Below are 22437 nucleotides of genomic sequence, written 5' to 3'. Positions count from 1 at the left end.
TAGAGAAAGAATGATGCAAGCTTCAGGCACAGAAATTATTAGCTGAGGAAAGACACACATGCACACAACAGACAAGAATACAGAAAAAAAAAATCTTCAAGCACCATATAGTACAAACCAGAGCATGTACAAGCAAGTCAACTAGAAGTTTTTTAAAAGGCCGAATTTTATTTTTTTTTTCTGCTTTTACTTTTTATCTATTAGGAAAGGCTATTAGGAAAGTATAGATTGATATCATGTAAAGACTACTGTACTTTAAATTAATACTAGGACATACCCCAGGAGAAATTTCAATTTTGGTGAAGAAAAACTCTACTACCCTTAGTTCTTGAACTACCTTAGCAGTTCAGGTACTGGAGAATATATTTGAACAGATTTTTAAAAGAAGGCAAAACATTTAGTGGATAGGCAGTCTAAGATACTACTTTGTACTTAAAAGTTATAGGAGAAATTCAACAAAGTTTCAGAACGTATCCTGCAGTCCACTCAAGTTATACAACAGGCTCAGCTTATTGCACACATCCATCATTCTCCCTGGTACTTTGCAAACAGCAGCTGGATGAAGAAACTTACATTCTCTGCAGTACCTCTGGTAATTAATGCCAGTTTTTATTAAGTCTAAAATGCCAGCAAAAGAGATACAACAACCTAAGTACAGCTTTTGAAGTATTGCTTTCTCTAATGTGCACTCTTCCAAATGAATCAAAAGCTTTGTATCTGCATTTCTGCCACAGTACTCAGTATTATTTATCTGTTGAAGTAGGACAGAGCCTGAAGAAAGCAGGACTGAAAAAATGCTAACATAAGTAAAGACGACAGTTATATAGCAAGGAAGAAGTCATGTGTAACAAACAAACAAACCCAAACAAATGTACCACTTTCCTTGGTGAAACACCTGAGGGGAAGCCATGCAGAACCATCTATTGTTTTATCCCATTCACAAATTCAGCCTAAGGGTAGCTGGAAATCAATTAAGATTTCTTCCTCAATTAGATCTCTTCTTCACACAAGTAAAAAAATTAGACCTGAAGAGAAAATAATGAACACCCTTCCAAAGGGATAGCAGACTTCCACTCCAGGAACATGCTTTCATCTTGTTGCTGGTCTCCAATCAACACTGTCACAGTAGATAAGGCAAGCTGCATGTTGTGCCCCACTTCTGAGACCAGGCACCCCAGCAGCAACTGGCCCAAGCTTGGCCATCAGCATCTTTTTCCAACCATTTACACTTTGATCTAGGAACACAGGATAGGCATTTTTTCAAAGAAAGCCAAAATTCACAAGGTTTCTAACGTACTCTACTGTCAGTGTAAATGAAATGGTTCAGAACATTAGCTACAGAGCTGTTCTGTAGTGTACTTTGTGCACGTCTACAATAAAGACAAGGTACTTTAAATAAACAAAATTAGATACTCCACTGTGTAGCAAAGCAACAACACTGCACCTCCAGAGATCTGCAATGAATCTTATTACCAGAGATGATGTTGGTTTCACTGCAGTTTGCATCCCAGGGGTGTCTGCATCCTTGTGTCTGAAGGCACCTGATCACTCAACAGAGTATCAGGAGGATATAATTAAAAACAATCCGCACTTTGGATATCTGGGCATTTCCTTAATCTTGGTTAATAGAAAGTCTAGATTAAACAATTCTTTCTGCTCCCTGTTCTTAATTCAATTCAATTTTTTTTTCTTTTTTTTTTTCTTTTTCATCTAGAAAACAATGTCTCAGTTTTCATTACTGTAACTAAAAGAGGGCAATTTTCTGCCCTTCAGAAGGCTTCCCCTCTCTTATATCAACTGGGAAAGAAGCAAGCCTGCTGGAACTGCCCTGTACGTCTTCCAGTCTGCACCTTTTTTCAATATAGACAGTCAGAAGTGTGGAAAATATATCGGATGAGAGTCTCGTGAGTGCCTTGCACGACACCATTAATACTTCCCTCTCTAGTGATAGGGAGAGATAATGAGATCTATTTTGACCTTACAGTTACGTCATACTGTCAGCTCAATCTACTGGTCTGTCACAAAACAGTACAAAGGCACACTTTAAACATCACTCTCCTCCAAAATTAAAAACTGTAACTGAACAAAATGTCCTCTTTCTTCAGAGAAAATACTACATATATATTTTGTCCCACTGCTGTTACTCTAGGTTTCAAATTAGTTTTTGGCACTTTGTTTTTGGTCCACTTTTGCTTTAAGTGAAAATGCTTACAAAGGAAATGCTCCAGAAACCACATATCATTCAGATACTACTGTTGCTTTTAACACTACTTCCTTTTACAGCTTCAAGCGTAGGAGACACTGAGGAATTCTAACAAATATGAATTTTATAATGAAGAGTTTTGATATTAAGCAAAGTAACGCTGTGTCATAATACATTCTCAGAGTTATTTTATAACAACAGCAGAATGCTTTTTTAAATGAAAGCATCCAAACTCAGCACTTTCAAAATCTGATTCTCCATTATGATGCAGCCACTTAAAAAACTACATCACTGCCCTTTTACCAGTCACACCCATATGTTAACATTTCATGCATGCACTGTTTCAGGCCTCTGCTACTGTGAAGTATTGATTGAATTATCCCTTCCAAACTAATACACTGGAGTATTTAAATTAGAGCTGTACCAGTGCAGGTGTAAAAATATTTTTGAGGTTCCACTATGGATGCTACACAAGCATTTGAAAATCGCTCAATAAAATTATATGCAGAAAACAGAAAAGCAAGACAGCTTTTTGGAGCACAAAATAAGTTAAAGCACTTTATAAGATATTTAGACTATGTCAACATATTTTTTAATAAAAAAGGAAAAAGATATTTAATTACACTATTATTATATCTAGCCCATTTTTCTATCAAAAGGAGAAGATCCACCATGAAACGATTCCATAGGGAAGTGTTCACTTAATTTCACTCAATTTTCTACTGCATCCCATCCCAGCCTGAAGACAAAAAATTTAGGGCAGGAGTGAATCTGCAAACAGGAGTCAATCTGCAAAATTTATAACATTTAAATGAAATTATCTCTGTCCCAGGACCTCAGTTTTCAATTTTACATGATCACCTAGTACATTTTCCAAAACTTTCACTTGAAGTTCATCCCTGAACTCTAATGTTTCCACTTCCACTAAACTAATCTCTCTCATGCACACACCACCATTTCTGCCCAAACAAACTTATTAGGAAGCAGTAAAAGCAATTCACTAAATTAATGATGATCTAGTTCAGGGTGACTTGCAACAGAAAAATAAAAAAAAAGTTTACTTCACTACCTTTGTCATATGACACAGTTCTTGCTTATATTAAGGACAGAGCTAAAGCTCTACCCACAAAGAAAATTTCCAAAACACAGCTGAAATGTTAGTAGCGATATAGTGGATAGAAAATGGCTTTTTCAAATTTGTTTGCCAAATAACACAGCTATCTTTCTAAATAGTGAAAAATACCACATAAAACTTCTGTGTTTTAATAAAGAAATGGCAAAACATGGCACGTTAAAGGCTTACTTGACCTTCAGGAATGCTCAAAATACATCTCTGTCACTCCCCTAGTGAAGAGACTCCAATTCTAAACCTTTCTTTCAATTCAATGCGATTTACACAATTGCCTATTCATTACCCTCAGCAATTCTGTTCCTTTAGTCCTTTGAAGGCTATGTTCAAGAACCCTGGAAACGGAATAAAAAGATCAGCTTGACACTTGTATTTTGAAGGGAAATCAAAAACTTCACGGAGTAAGTCACACTGCCCTTAGTCATATGTTTTACCTCCTGGACTACTTCCCCACCTTATGCTATCAGGATTTATTCATGATTGCAAATGTTTAATGAAAAGTGGGAAACCTAATTTCAATTTAAGAATATCTAGGTACAGTAACATCAGGAAAAAATTATTTCTAGTGGTCTTGGGGCAGCTTGGATTAAGAACAACATGTTTTTAAGGAAACTGCCACTTTGAATGCTCTCTTTGAATATTTGCTGCCTTCACTTTTAAGTCAATTTCCAAGTTACTGCTGTAAACCCTGAATGACAGTGTTCTGTGTTGCATAAGGTGGGCACAGGCAGTCAAACAGTAAAGGATATCTTCAAAACTGTATGTGATGCATACTGACTGAAATTTTCTACTCCATTTCCTCAGAATACCAAGTTGGGTTTCATTAAGTTTTGCTAAAAACTTTTGAATGTTCAGTCATATAGCCCACCACTCCAACTGAAGCAAAACCAGAGAGCTTTTAACTAAATTTTGCACATTTTTCAGTTCAAATGGTTTGGGTTTTTTTGTTTGGTTTTTTTTTTGTTGTTGTTTGGTTTTTTGGTTGTTTTTTTTTTTTTTTGATGGGGGGAAGGATTGGTTGGTCGTTTTTTTCTTTTTTTCAAAAGAAGCACTGGCAAACGCAAAGACAGCTGAACTTTTCTTCTTGAACAGTTCACACCACTGCAAAACTCAGTGAAGAATAGTATCTGTCAAGGCTTTTCATCATTTTCTGAGACAGGCAAATTGCTGTAAATCTGAAAGATTTGAAACGACAACTTTTACTATATGACATCATCTCTTTTATAATGGCTTCTCTTGTAAAAATAAGACCATGATGGAACTTGGCTTTTTGACTGCATCGGAGCCTACAGAGGGGGGAAAAAAAAAAGATGTAAGATAATGTTTTTCTCATCTTCAAATTGCAATTGCTGTTTCTTAAATGCAGTTCATACACAGCCTCATACACTAACTCTCTTCAAATCTCTTTATGCTGAGACAATAAATGCCACATTATCTTAGTTTCCACTCAAGTTCTTTGTTCTGTTGTTTCCCACACTTCTTAGGGGTCTCAGAGAAAGGGGTTGGGAGAAGAGAGGAGGGTACTAGTACAGACAAGTACTAGTACAACCCTTGTTGGGTTTTGACTACAGAACCTCTCAGATCTGCGCAAATTTTAAGGCCCAGTCACCTGGGTAGCAACAGCCAGAACCACTTCTAATGCCGTCCACAGAAAAGGAGAGGATTTCCAAAATAGCCTACTGAAGTTCTCCCATGTACAATCAGAAATGGTAGGTTAAGGATCATGAGTCCCTGGCCCCAATCTTGGAATTTCACTGCAATATATAAATAATAATTCCATGTTACAGCTTTTACCCAGAAAGGTTTTATGAAGTCCCAGATCCTGACCTGGAAAAAAGTAATTGCTTTGCCACCCACCTTCAGCGTGGCAGTTGAGAGGACTGTCTCATCACACCAAATGAGTTCTCAGAACAGTCAGTCCCATCAACAGTTGTTTCTGCTTATCTTACTCCCCACTGAATTCCTCTTTCCCAGAAGAGTACTGGGGCTGAGAACAATATAAAAAGAGAGCAACGTAACATGTAACCTCCTACAGATAAATTGGTTCTTTGGACACAACTAGTTTTAAAATTGTGGAAAAATTCAACATGAAATTACCTTCAAGTTCCCAAGAAAACTTGAAAGGGCTAAGATGTCTTTTTACATAACTTTCTGGGTGTTACAAGGTCAAAACCACATTGTTGCTAGTACTTATGAATGTCATTAAAAAAAAAAACAAGTCCTATCTCAACAGACAGGTTACACATTACACAAGGTCCTAAGAAACAGATGGAGTAGTCATTGTCTCCTACAAACTTGACACTTAAGTGAAATGGCCCCATTCTTCCTCAGGATTTTGAAAGGTCTGAAACAACATAGTCTAGGAATGCATTTTCAGAAGTATAAATTACTATTTGCAGAAAGGAAATCAACCTGTTTACTTATTTTTTCGAATAATCATCTCTATTTCTTTCACTTTTCATTACACTTTTCTTGAAGATGTGCCCAACACCCAAATGGAATTTTGATTCTGTTTCAACTTCTCAGAAACCCTGTCTATTAACATAAGCCCCCAGAAGACCTGCACACATTCCACTTGTCATGTGGTAGAAGAAAAGTCCTAGACTCAGGACAGAACCTGGTTGACTGTCTCTACTCAAAGAGCAGATACTTTTAAGCAGCCCAGGCTTGCACTTCCCTAAGTCAATAGATCCTGATTCCTCAGCTACATGCATCCTATGAATCAGCTACACATGTGTACAAAGTTGTGAAGACTGCTGGACTGCAAGGACGCATGCTGGACTTTAGCTTGCTTTTTGATCCAGTTGGGAAAGGAAAACAGCTTGAAGAAACAGATCTAATAAAGTAAACCACATGCAGGTAGACTCCCAAACACCTGTCCCTGGACAGATCCAGTGGCATACTAAAAAAGGCACCAGCCCAGCAGCCTGGTAAGCACTTACTGGATTGCTGATCCAGCCTACTGGCATTAGTTTGCACATTGAGAGACCCTTTAGAAACATCAGATCATCAGTTGGAATACTGTTTGTAACAAACCTCAGCAGTACTAACACCATACTGCTTGGAAAGGGACTGTCGGAGTCCAGGACATCCCTCTGGCTGCCCTGGCTGTCTCAAGACCCTGGCAGGGGTCTTGGAGACCTTGGCAAGAAGTCAAAACCAGCTGTAGCTTCAATTTTAGCCCGTGGAAAACTGCCAACTCTGGATGAGGAATTACAAAGCCACAAGGGTTTTAGTAGTGTGATATTTTGGGATTTTTAGAATGGGGTTCAAGGACGTACAAGATGGAGGAATTTGGGCGTGTCCTAGCCGTCTTCTCCTTCATCTTGTCCTCCGTGTCTTGGTGTGATGGTGACACTTTTCTATTGGTTTATGGTAGAGATTCACAGTCTAACATAAGTGATAGGAATTGGTAATAAATTGTAAACATAGCACACGTAGTTTTGTGTATATAAGGTGGGAGCCGCCTGAGGCCCGGAGGCAAATGGCCATGGCTTCCTTGGTAGGCAGAACTCAGCAGGTCAGAGAAAGAATGTTATAGATAAGAAGAAATAAACAACCTTGAAAACGCAATCGGACGCATTCAAGGCTCCTTTGGCTGCGGCAGGCTAGGGAAGCAAAGACTCTTTACGATCTCGGGCTCACCCTGACCATCAGAGCCCCGAGAAATCTACACGGGACCTTTCTATCTTCATTAACATCCTTTCCATAAATCAAGCTTACTGATGGCACCGAGTATTGCACTACAGTAACTTGCCATAGTTATAGCAATCCCATTTGATCCAGTAAGAAGGAATTTGTGTTCAATGACTGAAGCATTTGAAACATGAAAGAAGCTTTCTCAGCTGCAGAAAATCTGGCAGAGATTCTGTTTTTTCCAAAGACAGCGTCAGGATTTAAATGCCACATCACTTCGCAGTGTAAGTTTTCAGACCGAGACAAGCCAACTTTCACACAGAAGGAATCAACACTTGTTTTTTAATACCAGAGAGACTGTTTTGAATGAGCTCCTGCCAGTAGTTCAAAAAAGAAGCCAAGTCTCCGTATTGAAAAAATCTTTTCACAAATTAATTACCATGCCTCTGTCCAGAACAATGGACATCAAGAGCTATGAAGGATAAAGATTCAATCAGGCATGCATTACGTTGGCTCAACATAGGATTAAATTATGGCTGAAAGGGTAGAGAATTAAATAGTCTCATGATAATTTTTTGATACACACTCTAAGTACTTGAAATTCACTATACAGTTACATAAATTTCACATGTGCTCAAAACTGTGATCTTCCTGTGCTTAATAAATGAATTGTTAGCATGTCAAACAAGTTGAAACAGAGGACACCAAGATGACCTGCAATTTCCTGATCTCGTGTGCCATCCAGAAACTTAAATATGAACAGAAAAACATTCTCATCCATGCTAAATACCAGCAGAATACTGCAGAACTCTTCCCCTAAAGGATTTTTTGTGAAGACTTACACTGTTCATTAGTTTTCCTAATTCTTTAAATAAATTCCATCACTCTGCAGGCAGTTCTTGTTCCAGAGAGATACCCTGAACCTGAACAGGTATCTTTTTGTGAGAAAGGAACACTTACACAGTGCTTTATGAGCACACATCAGATCTCTCATTTTAAATTATCAGGAAGACTATCTTAAGTTCAAGACTTTATAAAATGAATAAATCAGTATAGTAATTCTACCAGTCTTGCTCTTCAGTTCTGGGGCTTTCCAAGAACAGGTGGATACAGATTTTTCCGTATGACAGGTAAGAGAAAAACAATGCAAAGACTGATGAAATGAGAAGTTTATAGCACAGCACAAATCTGCTTCATGCAGCAGAGCTGCAAGACTCCACCATAAATTTGAAGCATGGAAATATCACTGCAACTGCATCCCAGTCATTCTTGCTTCACCAATCTTTTACTTGAATCTACTGTGCTAACAGCAGAGCAAAGCCATACAATTCAGAGTGTCTGACTTTCGAGATTCCATACAAGACACATACATAACACAACAGCATCCCAAACATATTCACAGACACAGCACTTCCAACACCATGTAAAAATAATCCTCTATAAAAACTCGCTGACTTTAATCCTCTGAAGACTTTTGTTGGATTATATTTCAGGAGGGATAGAAAATATATTTCAATGAGTTTAATCACCACCAAGATGCAGAAATTCAAGATCATCTTAGTGTCAGATTATCTCTCACAGGTTTTTTGCAGTCATTGTACCAGCCATCAGAACACAGGCCCGTACACATACCCCGACATCAGAGTTCAAATAATTTAGCCAAATACCCTATCATACAGAGAGAAGCTAGTCATCTCTCCAATACAGACATACAAGTAAAACTTCGTTTGAGAGCTCAAAGTCCTGAATACCTATTTAATAGTGAATTATTTGAAAATGTATCTAATAAAAGGGAAAAATGGCTGGAAAGTAGGCAACACATTAAAATGAACTTAGAAAAACTAGATACAGCAAGGAGTAGCTCAGTAGGAAAAACAAAAAAAATGTGAAATGTCTTATATATTCCAGCTAATGGCTCAGGAAACCACACCTCATCTGTCATTTTTGTACACAGTCTAGCACTACCACACGGTGCTTACACCCTGTTGGAAGGGATAGTGTTTAAATGGAACTGTCACCTGCTCCACCTGTCTTCATGTACACAGACTGGCACTTCTGCCTGGAAGATGACAAGATGCTTCTTCACTGATGTGAAAGAGAGGGAGGTTCCCAATGCTGAGTCCCTCACTGTGCTCCTCTTTCAGCCTGCTGCCTTTAAAAAAGTTTGTTAGACAATATTCCAGAGAAGTAGAATTTGCAAAAATATTACTGAAAAGGATTTAAGTGTAAGTTTAGCTGCAAACAGGTAACCAGCCCCAGTGAATTCCAAGTTAAGGCATCAGTTAAAGTTGGTTTGGGAATTATGTCAAAAAAAAAAAAAAGAATAAAAAGGAAGTGACCTACTTGAATGAAAGATTCATTCAGAGGTTTATATGTTCAGATCCCCTCAAAACAGGCTGACAAGAGGTATTTGCATATATTTCCTTAAGTACAACTGTGAAATGCCACACAGTACAATTCTTGATTAATCCATTAGGTTCATACAGACTCAAGATTTTTCCACTATCTTTCTATTCACTGCCTATTTCTGTTCACACAAAAATACTCCTTCTGTTTCCTAAGTATACCCAAATGGTCAAGAATCAGAGTAGATACTAAAACCAAAATGGCAGCTTAGCTGCAAAAAAAGATTACGTAGCTTGAATAAAAGCAGCCTGTGCTATAGAGATTCAGAGATCTTTCTAACATGTTTAAATTCCAATTTAAAATAGGATGGGCAAGATCCCAAGAGTCTTCTTATGATTCTTCACTTCTTTTGCCTTTCTTCATCCTTTTAATTCACTCAGATGCTGCCATTGAACTCTAAAAACTACATAACAGAAGCTTTAGCAGGATTCTAATTTTGGTCACAGATAACTAAGTAGAGCAATTCTAGATAATATTAGCTGAGATTTATGATGCATTCAACATCTTCAGATGCACAAGAGTATTTTTGGGCATCACTTGGAAAGACAATATTCAATGTACAGCTGGTAAATTTTACTCTTTTTCCCCTCCTATTTCTATACAAAAAGCATATTCAAGCTGCACTTTCTAAATTTTGTTTTCCAAAGGATCTATTTCTTCAGCAAGAGAAAACACAAGTCTGGTCAAGCCTCACTTTCAACGTATCAAAACAATCAAGTTATAGCTGGTTTTGAGAGTAGAAGTTAGATAAACCTTTGTCACTTCTCTGAGCAAGATGTACCAATAATTAGAGGAAGACCTGCCCTCTTGGTGGAACTTGGGATAAGAAAGTTCAGTACCTTTTTTCTGAACTCCACACATGTTGTGTTATATCTTTGCCATTTCTGTTGCATTATTACTTAACTAAATAAAAAACCTCTCACATAATTATTTGTTTTACCTACCACTATCAAAATCTCTTCTCCAAAGAAGAAAGAGCACTTATAAAAGCCTAGATCAAGTTCTTGGTAATGGAACTGTTCTTATTTTTATACGCTTCCCAATTTCTGTCAAGACTGAGAGCTTCCACATTCCAGTCAGGCCAAACTAGGAGTTTGTCAATGATTACACTTCCTATTAAAAGATAATAAGAAAGTCAGCTTGAAAAAGTATTTTTAAAAGCTTTCTAGAGAACTGTATTGGGACATTATTTCGTTATTGCCGTTTTAACCAATGAAAGGATCGAACACGTGACTTTTACCAATGAGTAAGAAGATGATAGACTGGAAAGTAAAGGGGAAAGAGCTCTTTACATCTCTCTGAATCCTTGACACATTTCCAGCAGGTCGTAGAAACTATTTCTATAACACTAAGCCTTTAGTCTGTATGGAAATCACTACTTGGATTCTAAGATCTTATATCAAGATGATTTCACTTGAAAACACATCTCCAGTTCAATGCTAATACAGGATGATCTAGAACACCTGACTCCATTCCTCTGCCTTACATCACAAGACTGAACCTAGAAGCTTTAAAGCCATTGCTTATTGCTGTAAAACTGGAAGTGTTTTCCAAGTGATACCAAATCTAAAAAAACTGCTAGCTACCTGTAGGATGACTGAAGTGAGTGAGGAAAAGATGAGCCAGCTGCTTCAGCTTGTTCCCAATTCTGCATATAGATACAGGACAATGTGAAGGGGGGACGTTAGGAAGGATGTTTTTTAATCACAGCAATTGAGACAGTGATGTTTCCTTATTATCTATGCATTTCCACAGATCAGTTGAACATGCTTCCAGGCACAGGATACCATACTGTCAGACTAACTTGAAAGAGCATTTCTATTGCTAATTGAGAAGTCTTCCCTTTAGCTTCAGACGACCACCTTTTATCAGCACACACGTGTAAGTTCAAAGGACTCAGTGACCAAACAACCCAAAATTCAAACTATTAGAATGTTCTTCCTTTAATCCCAACACATTTTATCTTTCTGTGTTTATTAAAACCCCCACTAAAGGCAGAAAATCTTTAAAGTCACACCAAGATATTTGCCAAGTCTAGGTCCACCTTATACAAGGTGCCTGTGAAGTAACATGTCACATGGCAGCAGTCAGATTTCTAGAGAGCAGAAAAATATGTAAACAGTCTTACAAGCTCCAGTGTTTGGAGGCTAAACATCTATTTCTGTTGTTTCACCTGGACACATCATTAGGCAGAATAGAGCAATGGCCCACCTAAGACCAACCTATGGGTATCCTGGTCAGTCTGACATGCTTCCCAAACTAAAAGATGGGTAATCATTAATTTGCTGCAAACTTGCCACCAGCTCTGTTACCAAAACAAGAACTAGTATTGGTTCAATCTTCACAGAAGGCTACAATGCTGCACATACCACATCTCAGTTATCAAGCACTTCAGTGAAAATACATTGTCAATTATTTAAAGAAACTAAACAGTAATCCAATCCAAGGATAAGAGTTTCTCATGTTTAATCAAAAAGATCTCCAGTGCACACTAGCAATTTATGTATGAATACTAGTCCATTAAGAAGCTGAGACCAGTTTTGAAACTGAAGCGTCTTGAATGGTAAAAGCACCCAACACGAATTACATAAACAATCCACGACCTAATTTAATTTAAAAAATCTTCAGGTTAAATGTTATCCAGATTCTGGGAGATTACCTAGAGAAAAATGTCATGTATGCTTACTTTGTTTTTATGCTTTCCTAGACAGTTTATGGATGTTGGGCTTTCTGTTTACAGACAAGTGTTCTTTTTTTTAAGATACATATGTATGCATATATATACACCCACACACATCTTAACACATACATATATAAAACACTACATTTTATTAAAAATTCCTTCTTTTCCTGTATGTTTCCATATATGTATGCAGTTGCATGCATGCATACAAACAAAATGAAATATACGTATTTTTAAAAGACAGACTGCGACTTCCAATCCATTACTGGTATCAACCCTGTCCAGTTCAAGTGGACAAACGGGCAATATCCTAACATAGAGGAAGATCACATCAAACAAGAGAAAGTTCCTGATGCAGAGAAAGTTCTTCAGTGCAGTATGAGAGAGCAGGAATCTTTTTCTTACAGGTAGCCACACCCACAGCTGCTAGCATGTGCCTGGTATTTCAGGTCATCCTCTTGCATTTATACTGGCTCCCTAATGACTTGCAGAAGAGCAGAGAAAGAAAAAGAGTGGCAAATGCATAATCTGTTCTCTACTCAGGGATGGACTTCCTGGAGACCTTCAAGTCTTACGCCTTTAGCATTATCAGTCATTCTGCTGTCTTAGTTTTCAATCCCCTCTGCAAAGCTGTAAGATCTTTTTGGAAGCTGCTAATTTGCAGGCCCAGGGCAATTACATAAGATGTTATTTTAGTCGTGAACAACGCATTAAATTTTGGAATCTGCTGCTGTTGCGCATTAGCACAATGAATTCTTCACTGGTTTTTGGATAATGATGTCTAGGCACTTGGGGACCATATTATGCTTCTTTATGCCAAACTGGAAGCTGAATTTAAGGTATCCAGACACTAATTCTTCTGGCCCCAGCTTCTTCTCACCAAGAGACATCCATGTCTTCTGTCTTCTTGAAAATCTGCTCAGAGATAACATTAATAGGAGCTCCTGACAAATTCTGTATGGTTTCAGATGCTGCCCTGCATATTAGAAAAAGGAGCCTGGAACTTCAGTCTGACCCAGTGACAGTACTTATTATTTGAAAACCTACTGTATTCAATGGCACCCAAGTACTTTCAAGTTTGCAATGGATTTACATGTTACTTAGCTAGGCTGGGACTTCATTGACAACAAAAGTAACAAGTTTTACCCTTTAACACTGCATTTTGCATTAGTGCATAATACTCCTGGACTTTGATACCATATGCCAACTACAGAACTAAAATTACTACCTCTGACAGATATCCTGGCTAGTCCTGTATTCAACACAAACAGGAAGTCATACTCTGAGACCTCAAAACACTAAAGATTTCCTTCTACTTCAAAACAGCACTGTATTATTAGGAGGTTAATTTGCAAATTAATCTCTGTAGTCTTCTCTCATCTACTGCTTAAGTACATTGCTGCTTCTTAAAGTAAGTGAAATCCAAATACAAACAGGTCATTTATATAAATGCATTTGCATCCAATCATGGTTCACAATCATCCAGAGATTTGCCCTTCCTGCTGAAGTTCATAAAAAAAATAGGAAACACATTTTCCCGACTATCTTCCCTGACTAACTCTGCTCCTCTATTTATTTTACACTGACTGGCTATTTGTCCAAAGATTTTGTAACAGAGGTAAAAGTAGTAACTTGCTTTATTCATGAAGCTTACTGCCAAACTATTGGAAAGATTTCAAACCCAGAACTCTGGAAATACAGATTTAACAAAAACATTGCTCTAGCTAGACTTGGTTAAATGTCACAGTTGAAAGATTTAGTGTGCTTACTCTCTGCTTATTAAGTAAATATTTCCAGTATTTCCAAATTAAGAAACTCTACAACTGAGACTAATTGAATACAGCATGAGCTGTATGAAGTTGAAGAGCAGAACAGATACCTACCTGAAGGAAATAAAGTTATGGGTGAAAAAAAGTTAATGTCATCCCCTCAAATGCAAATATTCTTAACTTTCCCAGTCTAGTTATAAGGAAGAATAGTAAGCATTTAAAGTGATCTAAATTTTGAAGTAATTACAGAAAAATAAAACTCAATGTATTAACTCACCCTGGAGGAAAAAACAGAGTAATCTAATTCAAACTAGTCTATGGCTGTCCAGAGAGATTACCTCCTGGAAGTACAGTAATTATATTTGTAAAGTAAAATCATTTATGCCTGGGGTAGGGAAGCCCAAGGGATTTTACTTTTTTATTATTATTTGAAATGTATAAAAGCTTTATAGTGACATCCATAGTGAGAAAAGAGCTTTGTGCACAAAAGTACACATTCTGTGTAATGGGTTCATCAGAAGAGGTAAACAGACAACTGCTACAACTGTTCATATATGACATCTGATGTGATATAGACATACAGTTGCACTTTTCCATATAGGGCCCATACATTCTAAGCTAAGTAGCAGACTGTTCTGAAACTTATTACACATGCATTTTTTGCCAAATTTGTAATTAGACTAATTCTTACAATTCTAGAGAAAGGATTCTTCTTAATGGTTTCTCCTCTGTGTAGTTTTTTTTGCTAGTACCTTACATATAAAATTATTTTGAAAAACCCAACCAAACACTACATTCTTATGAGCTCAAACTTACTTCAAGTGTCTTAGTTTAACAACTCCAGTTAACAGCAAGACCTAACAGTGTCATATAAAACACTTGTGGTTTTTGGAGAAACAAGGTGTGTAGTCAAACAAGGCCTAACTTAGGTCTTGTCTACAAAAGAGAACTCTACCAGGGGCCAGAAGTTCATAGTTTGAACAGTTAAAGAGAGACAAAGTAAAACAATATCAGAAACTTGAAATCATCTATGAAGCAGTTATCTCAGAAATTTCAAATTACAACAATGCACCTTGAGACCTTCCACTGAAGGTCCTCCTGCTAAACAGTTCACTCTTCTGTTTTCCATTTCCTATTCATTAATACCAATGAAGTTCTTCCTTCTGAAGGCCCCCACTGCATTCCTGAACAGCATGGAATCTGATGTAAAGTGAGTTTAGCACGAACTATGTGCTAAACTCGTTATGAACTACACATTTCTTTCTGCTGCTGTTTAGTTAGTCTGTGCTGTTTGCAGAGCTATTTGCCAAGATTTGACACAGTTAAATGTGCATGCTTCAATTCATAGCTAATAAATTCCATTCAGCAGTAAACCTGCCTGCTTCCAGGCGACAGCACAAGAAGTCCCAGCAGCGACTGCACCAATCTCCCCATCTAACAGACTGCTGGATGGGACAGTCTTTTTTTGACCCAACTACAAGAGCGAGAGTCCTAATTGAATCAATTTTTGGCAACAGCAGATTTTTTTTTTTTTTAACGAATTTAGCCACTTATTTGTTAAGAAGCACCAGCTTATTTATCAGTGTATTCAGCCAAGCAAGCAGCCATCCGCACGACAGGAGCTGGCTTCTGTCACCCAGCCGGCGCGGTGGCCCCGACGGCCCCGAGCCCATCCCAGCGCCGCTGCCCCGGTGTGGCCACTGGAGAGCGCGCTTGAGCCACCTTTCCGAGCCGACCCGGCGCGTTCGGGCTCCGCACTCGAACTTGGAAAACATTAAATACAAAATCCTTTTCTGCCCCTTTTTAGCAACAGCCAAAGCCTCTTACGTTCTCACCAGTGTACACACCCAGTTAACCTCCCATTCCAACAGCACGACTTCTAACAACGTCTGGATCCCTAAGACTTACTCGTTGGGAGCCAGTGGTGTGTGTGTGTGGCAGACACAAAGACGGATGGATGGATGGATCTTTTTTTCCTCTCAAGTTATGTATCAAACTCAAGAGACAATTCAACTCTTTGGTGCTCCCATACCCCTTTCTCTTTGTGTATTTATAGCCCGTCCTCAAAACTGCCCAAACGTTTCTCCCCTCCAGCAACAAGAACATGAAACAGATGTGAGGGCTCTCAACCATCCGTCGGAGCAATTCAGGCACAGTCATTACTGCTCTGTGACCAGGTAATGTTACAGAAGTGCTGATTAAAACCCAGCAACACAAGTTACCCGTTTATCTTGCTTCCCAAAGCACAATGACTTAAAGGTAGTGTGTCCATTTGATCCCTCTTGCGACAAGACACCTGTGAGATTACTGCAGACCTAATGATGGACAACTCCTCTCACACAACAGGCTTACACCAAGGTTGAATTTTATCCATGCAGCAGGTGAGCTGCCCCACATAAAGCTATGAAGGAATACAGCAAAATTCACAGAACCGAAACCAAGTGTTTCACTTGGATAAATAAGTGTCAGTTGAACACTGCTTTAAATACCACACATAGCAATGTGCACTCAGAGTTTGTCCTCAGGGAAGAACATGTAAGACAAATACCAACTGCAACAAGCTCCTGGAAGTTATTAAAATACTACAAAGATTAAATCGGTAAAAAGAAGCTTCACAGGTCAGAAGCGACCAAATCAAGCACTGCTCATCCCATTTTGCTGTTCCATACCAAACGTAGTGTAAGCAGCAGAGCCATGCCACTAGATCTGAGAAGAGAGACTGTCTGCCTGATTGGAATTCAGATGACTGAATACCCTACTGTCACACACTCCATGAACATTAAGTTTCACTTACCAACTTCTCCCTGCCTGCATGTTCTTTACCAAAGAATGCATAAACTGAACTTTCAGTTGTTAATTACAGCTCCTTCTAATGATCTGAAGAATGCGTGAGAAGCTGTAAGCAGCAGTATGACTACAGCAAAATTAATAATGTTCAAGCAATTTCTGTGCAGCAACCCTGTCCTTTGCTACAGCACAACAACTCACAATACAGCAAGCCAGAAAGCTTGGAAAGGAGAAATTAACTTTTCTCTCACTTCATTTGCTAGAATATAGTCTGTCTTCCCAGTTTGAAAACTTCTGTTGCATAAGCAGATTCATCTTGCCAAAAAGATGTAAACGTCAGCAGTGGATCAGGAAAGGAATGGGATGGAATTTTAACAAGATATGTAAAGGCTGACTTACCAATTGGCCCACTGACTTGTTAAAAAGTAAATCAACATCACATAAAAAGTTGTTGACATGTTTTACATGCAAAACCTCTGACACGATCCCTGCAGTCAGATCTCTGAACAATTAATGAATGAATGTGGAATAAAATATGTTTAAAAAATTTATCATGGAATGGAATAACACAGTCAGAATGGCTGATACATCTTTCTTTTATTCTCCTGCTGATTTACTTGAGGGCTCCCCTACCTTGTGTTACTAGTCTTAAGAAGAAACTTTACCCAATCTTTTTACCCTCAGTCTATTTACCCTCAATGTACTTTCCTCCATCCTGTGTTTGGGTATTTTAAAAGGTATCACTTAAACCTTTCATTAATGCATATATGACCAGTGGGTGAAGATAATTAGAAAATTAAACCCAAACTACGTGAGTAGCCACTCTTACTACAGAAGCAATATTTGAATGCCTCAGCTCCTTCAGTAAAAGTCAAAAGTAAACTATCTTAAAATAAAAATTTAAACTTTTCTTACATCCTAGTTTTCATTATTTCGATAGTATCTTGATAAAATGTTTGCAATCAAAATGTAAAGGCTTAAGCTTATTTCAAATCAACTGTCTCCACCTACTGGAAAAGTGAATTTAACTGAAACAGTAATTTGATCCTTTGGGATTTGTGTAAGCAGAAGCTGCAAGAGGAGCAATGTTTTTGTGTAAGATACAAAGAATTTGTCTGTGTCATGTGTCATCATGTTTTGTGTCCCTCTACCCCAAAAACAAGTTAATAGAAACCACTGTCATTCTCTGCAGTAAGCATGGATTTCACTGAGTCCCTACTCTCAAACAGTTCCTTGTCAGAAAGTAAAACTAGTCAATACTCTTAAAAAACATGTATAGGTAATTTATTAAATAATATTTGTTGCTAGTAAATCTGAAATGCCATCTGATTTCAGTATCTTTCTACTTTCCACCATGGTTTCATGAGACCTGGACACTAGAATGAGTTCTTTAAATAACTGATGTGTAAAACCCATGGAATGGTTGCTAATATGAAACACCTTTTTCTTTTAAGCCACAGACCTTGAAAATAATTAAAACATGATAATAAGAGTAGACAACATCCCATTTTTCAATTCTTATTGTTATTATTTAACAAAGGTTGTGTAATTACTGTAACTTCAAAGACTCTAATTAACCCAAAATAGGAATGTAAATGTTTACATATGGAAGAACCCCTGTCCTAACCTTTCTTTCTATCTTTTTTTGGTCTCTATTATTCTTGTAAGAGTGACATCAGCCATAACTACTACGTAATTCAGGTGTGCTTTATTCTGAAAAAAAGCAATTCTAAGCCACAGGATAGCACACTACCATCACCATGCTTTGTTGCACTACAGTATTGCTGTAGTATATCCTGAGATCCAACTGCAGGTGCTTATAATGCCCATGGAATCATACGAGCGCTCTAACAGTGACCAGCACATCTGTATTTCAGCCTGTCTCTCACATGTCACACCCAACTAAACTCACTCTTCTCCAGCACCCCCTATGAGCTTCTTCTCATGTGGGGGACAGTGAAACCACTTTTCCCTCTCACAGACTTGCTCTTAACCCTGCCATCTTATTCTATGTCATATTTCCACACAAATAAGTCCAATAGTGTCTGTACACCTCCAGTTGCAGGATGCTTCTAAAAATTCAGGTTTTTACCACAAGTGCAAGGCCAACCCTTCCAGGTTTTATCCATTTTTAGTTTAAGCACAGAACATGACGGGGCATTTTATTTTAACATGTGTGAGCTTTTCATCCTTTCAGATCTTGAGAATATTATTCCTTCCACATCTGCATGGAGACTGTCACAATCCCAAGTGCATACCTGTCTCTTGAGCAAAAAAAAATTCCTCCCACTTCTTCTTCAGCATGAGAAAAGATTCACTGATTAGTGTCCGGCACAGAGGATCAAAGGGCACTCACAAGCCTGGGACAGTCACACCCATGAGAACTTTAAATCACTCAACAGAACATATGGGTTTCAAGCAGGACACTGAACTTATAGAAAATGGCATTCAAACTACAATTTCTACAAACAAATACATTTAGAATAACACAAGAATTCAGAGACTGAGTCACTGTACAGACTCATACTAAAAAGTCTTTTGCTTGTCATTTTGGTACTATAAAGTTTTCTGCAGATCACTGACCTCTGTTTCTGCACACGGAAATACCAAGCACACCGACTTAACAGCAAGCTGGATCTTGATGCTGACCGAAGATAACCAGTGTTTGAGGATAATGCTCTGATCACATCCTTAACAACTTAAAATAAAGTCAAATTATTTGATCGATTACTTGGTTTTCCTGCTTTTACTATGGTTAAAGATCTACTAAAAATGCCGAAACTAGTAAGTCTTACGGCCAAGATTTCTGTTCCTTTCTGCTTCCCTGAGGTTTACAAAACCTTTCCTTTTCCTTTTTGTACAAAAAAAAAAGGAAAATAAAGATCAAATTAAAATTTTATGCTCTAAATAAGAAATGTCCTAAAAGTCAGGGTTCTTGCAGATATTCATCCTATTAGCGTTTCTTAAGACTCTTTTGTATTACTCAGGCACATTTTCATTACTTCCTTTATTATTTTTCTTTTATTAAAAAAAAAGAAAGAAACAAGAAACCATCACGATTTAATAGCTTCCACTATTTTTTAAAAAAAAAAAGGGCACAAGAAAGAGGTAGTTCAAAAAAGGTCCAATTGCACATATGTTGCAACAGCTTTTCAATCATTTTAGACTTAAGAGTATGCAGTTGGCCCACTAATAGAGCAGCAGAACAGATACCATTCCACTGAGCTAGTACAGTACATTTGTCAATAATTTCCATATTAATTAGTTCTCAACAAGACAAGCTGAATGAACAGTGATCCATAAGATCTAAAACAAATGCAAGCACCCTGAATTCAAGGAAGCTGAATAGACACCCTCTTGGTTAGATGTCAAAGATTCCATTTAAAAAGAAGAATAAACAAAAAACTCCAAAACCTAAACAACAAAATAAAAGCCTATCAGTGCTACCAGTGTTGTGATACTGTACCTCAGTACTGCAGATTTTTCACAGCAACATAGATCTCAGGTAATCTATCTAGTGTAATACTTGGAGAACAAATTAAGGACACAAGATCATCAATTCCAAGCATTTCAAGGGAGGGAAGAGGAAACTAAAGATTTCTCTGAAGGGCGGTCATTTAAAAATCCCATTTAAATGAGCTCAAACTAGACTCCAATTGTCAGCACTTATTTAAATGAGAATTTTCTCTATGTCCTTTTGAGGAAGAATTTTTTGGCAGATGTTGTATGGTCCGGTCAAAGTGTAAAAAGCCAACCACCTCAGCAGAAATAAAAGGAAACATTATGATGCTAGTGTCAACCCAACCAGTTTAACAGACACTATCTGTTCAGAAGCAGCATGCTAAGATTTCAAAGCCTCCTCTAGTCCGACATCTATTTATAGGTGCCCAGTCTCCGTACAATTTCTCACAGCCTCTCCTTCTCTCAAAGCCAAGTGGGAGAAGTTTAATGGATATAATCTTTGGCCTTATGCCGCAAGATGGCCAGAAGATCTGCAACTCTCCTCTAGCAAACCCATGTGCAGGGAGAGCAGGTGTTAGGAGAGGAAACTGGTCGAACCTACACAGGAGTCAAATACATGGGATAAACCTTCTCCCTCTGTTTTAGGAACACACATGTTCTTCCTCAGCCAGCAAGTTGACAGTAATGAACCACATCAGCATCAGAGCTTCAGCAAAAGATACCAGTCTGTTTCCTCCTCAACAGCAAGCAACAGCCTAAGCCAGCTGCCTTTCAAGCCAAGACAGAAGCTATCCAAGCCAGCTTTGACCCCCGGACAGCAGCAATGTCATCCAAGCACCTTCCCACCTACAATGCTACTACTGTACATTGCACCTTCCTCAAAGAAACTCAGGGGCTGCTGGCTTTTTTTCCGTGCAGCCTCTACCACCCAGCAGCCATGCACGTTTTTTTTAAAGCACTGATCCAGGTCGGCTCTCCTTCATCTCCACCAGATGTAACATCGCAGGAAGGGTGCAGATATTTTCCTGCATACGGAGCACAACGCCACAGGCTGAACTCTGGTCCAAGCTCCGCACATCCATCCCTGCTGCCTCCTCTCCTACAGCTACATCCACTTGCCTGTAGTACTCGTACAACGACCGAGGAGATGACAGCACTGCTGGAAACTCCTGCCCACCTTATCACAACCACATTTTCGCCCCTTTCCCCAGTCCGAGCCAGACGGAAGGGGAGGGCTGACTTCCTCAGGTAGAAAATAGGCAGGGAAAGGCCGGGGCAGAGATCAGGAGAGGAAGAATCACCCCAAAGGGAGAGGAGATAATCCCCGAGAGGCGAGGCTGCGGAGGAGCATAAACGCGGAGGGAGGGTCAGCGAACTGGGGGGGATAATCCGGCAGAGAAGGGGGAAGATAATCCCCTGGGAGGGGGGAAGTGGAGGATCCCGGAGAGGGAGGGGCGGGAAACCTGATAATCTCCAGGAGGAGAGAAAATACCGGGAAAGAGGGTGGAGGGAAGGGGGTGGGCGGGTGGATAATCCGGAGCGGCAGATGAAGCGCGAGTCTCCCGGGGATGCATCCGGAGGCGGGAGGAGGAGGGTTAATCCCCGCTCTAGGGGCAAAAATCCCTCTTCCCGGACTCCGGCGCTGCCATGTTCCCTCCCCTGCAGGCCCGCCCGGCCCCGCTACCTGCGGACGGCTCTTCCCGCCTCACGCCACACGCACACGCGGCGTCTCCGCTCCCACCGCCGGGTCGAGGGGCTCGGCCGGGACGGCTGCGGGACCCCGCCTCCCACCACCACATCCCCGCCGGCTGGGAGGGACAGGAGAAGCGAGCAGCCGGGCGGGCGAACCCTCCCTCCTCCCCCCGCCCCGCGCACGCGACCTCCCTGCCGGTACGGGAGCTCACCGGCCGGCACCGACTCCCGCTGCTCCCCGTCCCCTCCTCCCTCAGCGGGCGCCGCTCGGCCCCATGGACGATCCCGGGCGCGCGGGGCTGCCGGAGGGACGGCGCGAGCCAGAGGTGCCGCCGCCGCTCTGCGCCCGCCTCGGCGCGCGCCGCCGGCGTGGCTGTGGCACGCGCTCCCGCCGCCGCTCCTCTGCCCCGCCCACCCCCGGCGAGCGCGCGCGCGCGCGCGGCCTCCGCGGCAGTGGCGCGCGAGCGCCTCCCCCGCACCCGCCCGGAGGGAGCGCGCGCGCCTTTGCCTCACCCCCCCCCCCGGGAGTGCGAGTGCGTGAGAGTGTGAGTGAGTGAGAGTGTGAGTGAGTGCGAGTGTGAGTGCGAGTGTGAGGGGGCGAGAGGGGTCGGCGAGTGTGTGGGAGTGCGCGTGACTGCGCGTGTCACAGCGTGTGCAAGCGCGTGTGTGC

The 22437-nt window shown here is 40.0% G+C and overlaps 1 protein-coding gene across 4 annotated transcripts in view; it reads right to left on the bottom strand.

The window, feature by feature from the left end:
- Nucleotides 1-22101, bottom strand: part of PALS2 (protein associated with LIN7 2, MAGUK p55 family member) — a 60174-nt gene extending 38073 nt beyond the window's left edge. For 2 of the 4 annotated variants that reach the window (XM_053976309.1, XM_053976299.1), the window contains exon 1: nucleotides 21980-22101. Coding sequence is in view for 2 of the 4 variants with exons in the window: in XM_053976281.1 (XP_053832256.1) it covers nucleotides 21760-21874 (115 nt within the window). In the remaining 2 variants the exon portion in view is untranslated. Of the gene's footprint in view, nucleotides 1-21759; nucleotides 21937-21979 lie in introns of those variants that run through there. The other 2 variants (XM_053976281.1, XM_053976290.1) reach the window with 1 other exon arrangement.
- Between the last annotated feature and the right edge of the window lie 336 nt (nucleotides 22102-22437).

The sequence above is a fragment of the Vidua macroura genome, chromosome 1 (genome assembly GCF_024509145.1).
Source record: "Vidua macroura isolate BioBank_ID:100142 chromosome 1, ASM2450914v1, whole genome shotgun sequence".
NCBI lineage: Eukaryota > Metazoa > Chordata > Aves > Passeriformes > Viduidae > Vidua > Vidua macroura.
This window is presented reverse-complemented; position numbering and strand designations above follow the sequence as displayed.